Raw genomic sequence first — 10,719 nt, 5'->3', positions numbered from 1 at the left:
CCCTCTTTTTTCATTTTCCCCAATTAGAAAATAAAATAGTTTTTTCCTTCGAAAAGAAGGATAATCCCATAAAATGAATAGTGGGATTTCCGTTGCAATGAGTGGCAAATCATAAGATACGACAACACATCGAGTCGTGTTAACAGACAAACAAAAGGATCAACAATATGGTCAAAGAATGAAATGACTGATCACCACACAAAATTGCAGCAAATTTCAAACATTGCCTGAACAGTAACACCTGCTCAATTAATTCCGTGTGCACTTTTCAAGCAAGCACCTCTTTGCACGTATCCAGTTTAGTATCCTGCGTCTCATCGGCAAAATTTGAAGCTACAAGGAAAGAGGAACAAATATAATCTTATACAGCCCTGCAGTACATACAAGACGATGAGCTATACCTGCTACCTGGTATCTGTATAAATAGTGTGCTAAAGTCTCAAGAGGGGAGATCAGATCAGATAAACAGGGCGCCAAGAGAGCAATCATGGAAATTGCAGCTCACGGCATTGTCGCGGAAAATTACAAATGCTCAGAGCTCGAATTCCTCTTCCCGGAGCACCATCTCCGCGGCCTCCTCGTCGTCGTCGTCGAGAGAGAAGTACTTGCTCCTCTCGGCCGGCCTGAATGTGTAGAACATGTACATGTAGAACGCCATTGATGCCACTTCCTCGGCCAGGATGCTCACCCACCGGTACTGGTAACTGGCAATGGTCCTCAGCGCAAACACCACGATCCTGGTGAAGTACAGGTACCCAATCACCACGGTGTAGAACTGCCGGAACAGAGTGAGCTTGGACAGGTTCCGCGCCGCCTTGCCGTCGGTCTTGGACGTCTCCCGGAGCGACCGCATGGACCAGACGACCGGGAAGAGCACGGCGCAGCAGCAGGCGACGTCGACGAAGAGCAGGATCTGGTTCCATGTCACCCAGCTCTGCATGAACGGCCCGGTCTCCCCGATGACCGCGTCGGCGATGTTGGCCATGACCTGCAGCGGGATCACCACCATGAGCACCTTCTTCTCCCGGTCCTGCAGGAAGGGCCTCAGGAAGGACCAGCCCGTGCCGACCAGCACGATGACCGCGAAGAGGATGACGCCCTTGATGAGCTGGAAGAGGTAGAAGGCCACGTCCCAGCCGTGTGGCGTGCCGGTGACGCGGACGTAGTGCTGGTCCTCGGCGGCGGAGAGGCAGTAGAGCAGGCGCGCCACGAGGAGCGCGGACATGAGGTGGTGGATTTGGTTGGCCGCCACGCGGTCGCGGGAGAGCGTGAGGTAGGCCCACCCGGCGAGGAACGCGGCGTAGCCGAAGGCGAAGAAGCCGTAGATGGCCGGGACGGGCGCCTGGCCGACGGGGAGGTAGTCCTTGGAGCCGTCCGGGTTGGCGTTGTACATCTCGGTGCGGACGTTCATGGAGACGAGCGACTCCGGCGCGCAGTTGGCGAAGTAGAGGCTGTACTCGTCGGGGTGGGTGACCGGGAAGGACTTGTTGTAGTGCCCGCCCTCCATGTCAAAGAAGGTGAAGAGCTTCTTGACGTAGGGGCTGGAGAGGACGCACCCGGACAGGTCGGGCTCGTCGGCGCCGGTCGGGTCGTCCGGCTCCGCGCGCTTCTCCGGTGGCGGCCGCGACTCGGAGGCGGCCTGCAGGAGGGACTCGTCGGCGAGGAGGAAGAACCCGATCTGCTTGGGGTCCGCCCGCGCGAAGGAGGAGGAGACGGCGGCGCCGGAGAGGATGATGCGGACCGCGCCGGTCTTGGAGAAGCCGAACTTCTCGAACAGGATGGTGTGGCGCGGGTCCTCCCGGAAGGACTCCGCCCGGATCTCCGCCGCGGCGGGGGAGGCGAGGAGGAGGGCCCCCGCGGCGGCGAGGAGGAGCAGCAGCGGGAGGCGAGCTCCGGCGTCGGCCATGGCGAGATCTGTGGCCTGTGGGGGGCGGAATGCGTGGGAGTGTGTCGGTGTGCGCGTGGGCGGTGGGTGGAGCGGGGCAGCGGAGCACGGCCGTCTTATGTGGCGGAAGGGCGGGGGTTGGATGTGCCTCGCGATTGGTGAGAGTTCGGTAGGAGGTTGACTTGGGCAGTCGTAGGTCGTAGCCGACGGTGCGATGGGAAAGTTTTTTGTACACTTCGGGGTCACACCGATGAGGACTGAACGGCTAAGTGTCATTTCTTTTTACATCTACCTACTTTTGTAGTACTATCTTCGTCTGGGATTACTGGTGCTCTTCATATTTTATAACAAATTTTGACCACAGATTTGACAATGAAATAAAATAGTATGTCATAATAGTTATTTTGTTGTATTCATATTTGAATGTGGTTTTCGATGGTACTACTTTTGTAGCATACAACTTATTTTTTGGTAGTTAAGTTAAAGGTTAAAGTTTGATCTAAAATATAAGAGGGACTAATAAACAAAATGGAGGTAGTATAAATCATTAGTTTAAGAAACCCTCTCTCGCCTACCCATACTCTCTCACGTGGCTCTGATTCGATACAATTGGGTGGTTTTAAGGTTTGTACCTAGTTTCAGAGAGGTTTTGAAGTAAGTCGGCGAGACTAACGAAAAATAACCCTCGCTTCATCTATGCTAAAAGTACCGTGCGCTGCCATGTCACTTCCTTTTTTTATCAGTGTGAAAGTGAAAACAGGTTATCTAAAGTGTTTGTTTGGCTTGATTGCGTGGTTGGCTATTGGTGCTTTGGTCTTTGGTTCTTTGCAGGGATAAGGTACATTTCCCTCGTAGTTTCGTGTGAGCATGAATATACCTTTATCATGTCCTTGGTGGACAAAGAGTAATCTGAGTGCCTTGATTTTGCTAATTCTGTTAGGGAACGTAGCATGCAATTTTAAAAATTTCCTACGCTCACGCAAGATCTATCTAGAAGATGCATAGCAACGAGAGGGGGAGAGTCTTCATACCCTTGAAGATCACAAAGCGGAAGCGTTTATCAACGCGGTTGATGTAGTCGTACACCTTCACGATCCATCTCGATCAAGTACCGAAAGTACGACACCTCCGCATTCAGCACACGTTCAGCTCGATGATGTCCTCGCCTTCTTGATCCAGCAAGAGGGGCAAAGTAGTAGATGAGTTCCGGCAACACGACGGCGTGGTGACGGTGTTGGTGAAGAACAATCTCCGCAGGGCTTCGCCAAGCACAACGGAAACTATGACGGAGGATAAACTAGAGGGGACGGGGTTGCCGGCACACGGCTTGGTGATTCTTGATGTGTCTTTGGTGCTACCCCTGCCCCTTTATTTATATGTTGAGCCCCGCGGTCGAAACTTGGAACAAAAGCCTCCTCAAAGTCGGTTTTGCCCGAAAGGCAAGAGTCCCACTCGGACTCCAGGACCAAACGCCACAATCCTTGGCGTCTGGCCCAGACGCCATGGGCCTCGGCGTCTGGCCCAGGGCCAGACGCCAGGGTCTCCGGCGTTTGGCCCCTTGGCCTCCACAAAACTCCTTTTGCACCGACCTAAAGCCTCGTGGGCTTCATCCCTTGGCCGGACCATATCATCCTATATATCAATATTTACCCCCGGACCATTCCGGAGCTCCTCGTCATGTCCGTGATCTCATCCGGGACTTCGAACAACATTCGGTCACCAACATACATAACGCATATAATACCATATCGTCAACGGACGTTAAGCGTGCGGACCCTACGGGTTCGAGAACTATGTAGACATGACCGAGACACCTCTCCGGTCAATAACCAATAGCGGAACCTGAATGCCCATATTGGCTCCTACATATTCTACGAAGATCTTTATCGGTCGAACCTTATGACAATATACGTAATTCCCTTTGTCATCGGTATGTTACTTGTCCGAGATTCGATCGTCGGTATCTTCATACCTAGTTCAATCTCGTTACCGGCAAGTCTCTTTACTCGTTCCGTAATACATCATCCCGTAACTAACTCATTAGTTACATTGTTTGCAAGGATTATTATGATGTGCATTACCGAGAGGGCCTAGAGATACCTCTCCGATACACGGAGTGACAAATCCTAATCTTGATATATGCCAACCCAACAAACACCTTCAGAGATACATGTAGAGCATCTTTATAATCACCCAGTTACGTTGTAATGTTTGATAGCACACAAAGTGTTCCTCCGGTATTCGGGAGTTGCATAATCTCATAGTCAGAGGAATATGTATAAGTCACGAAGAAAGCAATAGCAATAAAACTTAACAATCATAATGCTAAGCTAACGGATGGGTCTTGTCCATCACATCATTCTCCTAATGATGTGACCCCGTTCATCAAATGACAACACATGTCTATGGATATGAAACTTAACCATCTTTGATTAACGAGCTAGTCTAGTAGAGGCTTACTAGGGACACGGTGTATTGTCTATGTATCCACACATGTATCAAGTTTCCGGTTAATACAATTGTAGCATGGATAATAAACATTTATCATGATATAAGGAAATATAAATAACAACTTTATTATTGCCTCTAGGGCATATTTCCTTGAGTCTCCCACTTGCACTAGAGTCAATAATCTAGTTCACATCGTCATGTGATTTAATACCAATAGTTCACATCTTTATGTTATTAGTCCACATCGCCATGTGACTAACACCCAAAGGGTTTACTAGAGTCAATAATCTAGTTCACATCGCTATGTGATTAACACCCAAAGAGTACTAAAGTGTGATCATGTTTTGCTTGTGAGAGAAGTTTAGTCAACGGGTCTGGCACATTCAGAGCCATATGTATTTTGCAAATTATCTATGTTTACAATGCTCTGTATGGAGCTACTCTAGCTAATTGCTCCCACTTTCAATATGTATCCAGATTGAGACTCAGAGTCATCCGGATCGGTGTAAAAGCTTGCATCGACGTAACTCTTTACGACGAACTCTTTATCACCTCCATAACTGAGAAATATTTCCTTAGTCCTCTTAGGTAACTAAGGATAACTTTGACCGTTGTCCAGTGATCCACTCGTGGATCACTATCGTACCCCCTTGACAAACTCATGGCAAGGTACATAATAGGTCTGGTACACAACATATCATACTTTATAGAACCTATGGCTGAGGCATAGGGAATGACTTTCATTCTCTTTCTATTTTCTGCCATTGCCGGGTTTTGAGTCTTACTCAACTTTACACCTTGCAATACAGGCAAGAACTCCTTCTTTGACTGTTCCATTTTGAACTACTTCAAAATCTTGTCAAGGTATGTACTTGTCGAAAGTCTTATCAAGCGTCTTGATGTATCTTTATAGATCTTGATGCCCAATATGTTAGTAGCTTTACCGAGATCTTTCTTTGAAAAACTCCTTTATGCTTTCCAGAAAATTCTACATCATTTCGGATCAACAATATGCCATACACATATACTTATCAGAAAGGCTGTAGTGCTCCCACTCACTTTCTTGTAAATACAGGCTTCACCGCAAGTCTGTATAAAACTATATGCTTTGATCAACTCATCAAAGCGTATATTCCAACTCCAAGATGCTTGCACCAGTTCATAGATGGATCGCTGGAGCTTGCATACTTTGTTAGCACCTTTAGGATTGAGAAAACCTTCTGGTTGCATCATATACAACTCTTCTTTAATAAATCCATTAAGGAATGCAATTTTGACATCCATTTGCCAGATTTCATAAAATGCGACAATTGCTAACATGATTCGGACAGACTTAAGCATCACGACGGGTGAGAAGGTCTCATCGTAGTCAACTCCTTGAACTTGTCGAAAACCTTTCGCAACAAGTCAAGCTTTGTAGACAGTAACATTACCGTCAGCGTCAGTCTTCTTCTTGAAGATCCATTTATTCGCAATGGCTTGCCGATCATTGGGCAAGTCAACCAAAGTCCACACTTTGTTCTCATACATGGATCCTATCTCAGATTTCATGGCCTCAAGCCATTTTGCGGAATCTGGGCTCATCATCGCTTCCTCATAGTTTGTAGGTTCGTCATGGTCTAGTAACATGACTTCTAGAACAGGATTACCGTACCACTCTGGTGCGGAATGTACTCTGGTTGACCTACGAGGTTCGGTAGTAACTTGATCCGAAGTTTCATGATCATCTGATACGTCTCCGTCGTATCTACTTTTCGAAACACTTTTGCCCTTGTTTTGAACTCTAACTTGCATGATTTGAATGGAACTAACCCAGACTAACGTTGTTTTCAGCAGAATTGCCATGGTGTTATTTTTGTTCAGAAATAAAAGTTCTCGGAATGACCTAAAAATCAATGGAGATTATTTTTGGAATATATAAAAAATACTGGCGAAAAGATCCACGTCAGGGGGCCCACACCCTGTCCACAAGGGTGGGGGCGCGCCTACCCCCTGGGCGCGCCCCCTGCCTCGTGGGCCCCCTGACGCTCCACCGACGTCCATCTTGACTCCATATATTCGTGCTCGGGGAGAAAAAAAATCAGAGAGAAGGAATCACCGTGTTTTACGATACAGAGCCGCCGCCAAGCCCTAAACTCTCTCGGGAGGGCTGATCTGGAGTCCGTTTGGGGCTCCGGAGAGGGGAATCCATCTCCATCATCATAATCAACCTTCCTCCATCATCAATTTCATGATGCTCACCACCGTGCGTGAGTAATTCCATCGTAGGCTTGCTGGACGGTGATGGGTTGGATGAGATTCATCATGTAATCTAGTTAGTTTTGTCAGGGTTTGATCCCTAGTATCCACTATGTTTTGAGATTGATGTTGCTATGACTTTGCTATGCTTAATGCTTGTCACTAGGGCCCAAGTGCCATGATTTCAGATATGAACCTATTATGTTTTCATGAATATATCTGAGTTCTTGATCCTATCTTGCAAGTCTATATTCACCTATTATGTGTTATGATCCGTTAACCCCGAAGTGACAATAATTGGGATACTTACCGGTGATGACCGTAGTTTGAGGAGTTCATGTATTAACTAAGTGTTAATGGTTTGGTCCAGTACTCTATTAAAAGGAGGCCTTAATATCCCTTAGTTTCCAATAGGACCCCGCTGCCATGGGAGGGTAGGACAAAAGATGTCATGCAAGTTCTTTTCCATAAGCATGTATGACTATATTCGGAATACATGCCTACATTACATTAATGAACTGGAGCTAGTTCTGTGTCACCCTATGTTATAACTGTTGCATGATTGATTGCATCCGACATAATTCTCCATCACTGATCCATTGCCTACGAGCTTTTCATATATTGTTCTTCGCTTATTTACTTTTCCGTTGCTACTATTACAATCACTATAAAACCAAAAATATTACTTTTGCTACCGTTACCACTACTATCATATTACTTTGCTAATAAACACTTTGCTGCAGATATTAAGTTTCCAGGTGTGGTTGAATTGACAACTCAGCTGCTAATACTGGAGAATATTCTTTGGCTCCCCTTGTGTCGAATCAATAAATTTGGGTTGAATATTCTACCCTCGAAAACTGTTGCGATCCCCTATACTTGTGGGTTATCAAGACTATTTTCTGGCGCCGTTGCTGGGGAGCATAGCTCTATTCTTTGAGTCACTTGGGATTTATATCTACTGATCACTATGAAGAACTTGAAATATCAAAGAACCAAGATTTTTCCCTCAACTACGAGGGGAGGTAAGGAACTGCCATCTAGCTCCGTACTTGATTCACCTTCTGTTTTGAGTAAACTTGCGACACCTATACCTGCTATTCATTCTGATATGTCACATGTTATTGATGATGCCATTTCTGCTATGCATGATACTTATGATGAAACTACTTGTATGCTTGATAATACTGTGCCACTAGGTGAATTTCTTGATGAACAACTTGCTAGGGTTAGAGAGACTGAAATTATTGAAACTAATAATATTGATGAAAGTGATGATGAAGATTCTCCCCCTAGATATGAATTGCCTGCTGTGCCTGAGGGTTATGTTATGGATGAAGAAACTGCTAGAGACTTCTTAGCTTGCAATGATAGATCTGATCTTAAGAAATTATTAGCTAAGCTTAAAGAAAAGTCTTTAATGCTAGAATGAAATATGACCCTCCTTTTGCTACGTCACCTATCTTTATTACTGATAAGGATTATGATTTCTCTGTCGATTCTGAGTTAATTACTTTGGTTGAATCTGATCCTTTTTATGGTTATGAATCTGAAACTGTTGTGGCACATCTTACTAAATTAAATGATATTGCCACCCTGTTTACTCATGATGAGAAAACTCGCTATTACTTTATCCTTAAGTTGTTTCCGTTCTCATTAAAGGGTGATGCTAAAACATGGTTTAATTCTCTTGATCCTGGTTGTGTTTGTAGTTCCCAGGATATGATTTATTACTTCTCTGCTAAATATTTCCCCTCTCATAAGAAACAAGCTGCTTTAAGGGAAATATATAATTTTGTGCAAATTGAAGAAAAGGGTCTCCCACAAGCTTGGGGGAGGCTTCTCCAATTACTTAATGCTTTGCCTGATCATCCTCTGAAGAAAAATTAAATACTTGATATCTTTTATAATGGACTAACCGATGCTTCCAGAGACTACCTGGATAGTTGTGCTAGTTGTGTTTTCAGGGAAAGAACTGTTGATCAAGCTGAGTTGCTACTAAATAATATGTTGACAAATGAAAATAATTGGACACTTCCTGAACCAACTCCTAAGCCAACTCCGAAGAAAAGGGGTATTCTATTTCTCAGTCCTGAAGATATGCAAGAGGCAAAGAAATCTATGAAAGAAAAAGGTATTAAAGCTAAAGATGTTAAGAATTTACCACCTATTGAAGAAATACATGGTCTTGATAACCCGACACAGGTAGTAAAGGTAAATTCTCTCTAGAGATTTGATAAATGTGAAATCCCGTTTACTAAGTTCGCTAGCCAATGCTTGGATGAGTTTGATGACTTTATGGTTAAACAAGAAAACTTCAATGCTTATGTTAGTAGACAATTGAAATACAATACTGATATGCTTGAACACATGAGTGATTATATGTCTAGAGTTAAAGGTGAACTTAAACTTATTAGTAAACAGGCTTCTATAGTTACCACTCAAGTAGAACAAGTACTTAAGGCTCAGAATGATTTGCTCAATGAATTAAATGTAAAGAAAAATGCTAATGCTATTAGAGTTATGACTAGAGGAGGTAAAATGACTCAGGAACCTTTGTATCCCGAGGGCCACCCTAAGAGAATTGAGCAAGATTCCCAGAGAACTAATGTAGATGTGCCTAGTTCTTCTAATAAGAAGAAAAAGAAAAATGATAGGACTTTGCATGCTTCTAGTGAACCTATTGTTGACACACCTGAGAATCCCAATGATATTTCTATTTCTGATGCTGAAACACAATCTGGTAATGAACATGAACCTAGTGATAATGTTAATGATGATGTTCATGTTGATGCTCAATCTAGCAATGACAATGATATAGACATTGAACCTGCTGTTGATCTTGATAGCCCACAATCAAAGAATCAATGTTATGATAAGAGAGACTTCATTACTAGGAAGCATGGTAAAGAAAGAGAACCATGGGTTAAGAAACCCATGCCTTTTCCTCCTAAACCATCCAAGAAAAAGGATGATGAGGATTTTGAGCGCTTTGCTGAAATGATTAGACCTATCTTTTTGCGTATGCTTTTGACTGATATGCTTAAAATGAACCCTTATGCTAAATACATGAAGGATATTGTTACTAATAAAAGAAAGATATCGGAGGCTGAAATTTCCACCATGCTTGCTAATTACACTTTTAAGGGTGGAATACCAAAGAAACTTGGAGATCCAGGAGTACCAACTATACCATGCTCCATTAAAAGAAACTATGTTAAAACTGCTTTATGTAATCTTGTAGCCGGTGTTAGTGTTATGCCTCTCTCTTTATATCGTAGACTTGATTTGAATAAGTTGACACCTACTGAAATATCTTTGCAAATGGCTGATAAATCAACTGCTATACCTGTTGGTATTTGCGAGGATGTGCCTGTTGTGGTTGCAAATGTTATTATTTTAATGGACTTTGTTATTCTTGATATTCCCAAGGACGATAGTATGTCGATTATCCTTGGTAGACCCTTTTTGAATACTGCAGGGGCTGTTATTGATTGCAACAAAGGCAATGTCACTTTCTATGTTAATGGTAATGAGCATACGGTACACTTTCCGAGGAAACAACCTCAAGTCCACAGTATCAATTCTATTGGAAAATTTTCAACAATCACTATTGGAGGTTTTGAATTTCCTCTTCCTACTGTCAAGAAGAAATATGATATTCTTATTGTTGGGGATGTGCATATCCCCGTTGAGGTAACCTAGTGTTATTCGAAATTTCTCCGATTTCATGTTATTCGAAATGAGTATGTTAACAAGACTTGATCAACCTTGTTAGTGGATTCCTTTTGATGAGCATGAGATGGATGAAGTTAGAAAGCATAATTTTCTGTACCCTCCTTTTACTTTCTGTTATTTATATTAAATAAAGTAAAAACAATATTTTCTGTCTATTTTTCTGAATTATCCGTGCAATAAAAAATACCCAAAAATAAAAGTTCTCCAAATGCCCTGAAAATGAAATATGATTTTTTCCAGAATATTTGAGAATATCTGGCACTGAGAACACACCAGGGAGACCCACCATGTTCCCACGAGTGTGGAGGGCGTGCCCACCCCTGGGCGCGCTCCCTGCCTCATGGACCCCACGTGGGTCCCCTCCACTTATCCTTGCACCCACACACTTCGCCTTGCTCTAGAAAAAA

General features: G+C 43.8%; 1 protein-coding gene across 1 annotated transcript; it reads right to left on the bottom strand.

Annotated features, from left to right (window-relative positions):
- Nucleotides 1-340: 340 nt before the first annotated feature.
- LOC123059275 (protein CANDIDATE G-PROTEIN COUPLED RECEPTOR 7) lies at nucleotides 341-1,989 on the bottom strand. Its single transcript, XM_044481881.1, has one exon. The coding sequence runs from the start codon at nucleotides 1,904-1,906 to the stop codon at nucleotides 533-535; it is 1,374 nt and encodes a 457-aa protein (XP_044337816.1). The 5' UTR covers nucleotides 1,907-1,989; the 3' UTR covers nucleotides 341-532.
- Nucleotides 1,990-10,719: the final 8,730 nt, after the last annotated feature.

The sequence above is a fragment of the Triticum aestivum genome, chromosome 1A (assembly GCF_018294505.1).
Source record: "Triticum aestivum cultivar Chinese Spring chromosome 1A, IWGSC CS RefSeq v2.1, whole genome shotgun sequence".
NCBI lineage: Eukaryota > Viridiplantae > Streptophyta > Magnoliopsida > Poales > Poaceae > Triticum > Triticum aestivum.
Note: the sequence above shows the minus strand (reverse complement) of the source record. Positions and strands in the feature narration are given on the sequence as shown.

Excerpts from the sequence above, each read along its gene's own strand:
- LOC123059275 (XM_044481881.1), bottom strand. The coding sequence starts at position 1,906 with ATGGCCGACGCCGGAGCTCGCCTCCCGCTGCTGCTCCTCCTCGCCGCC.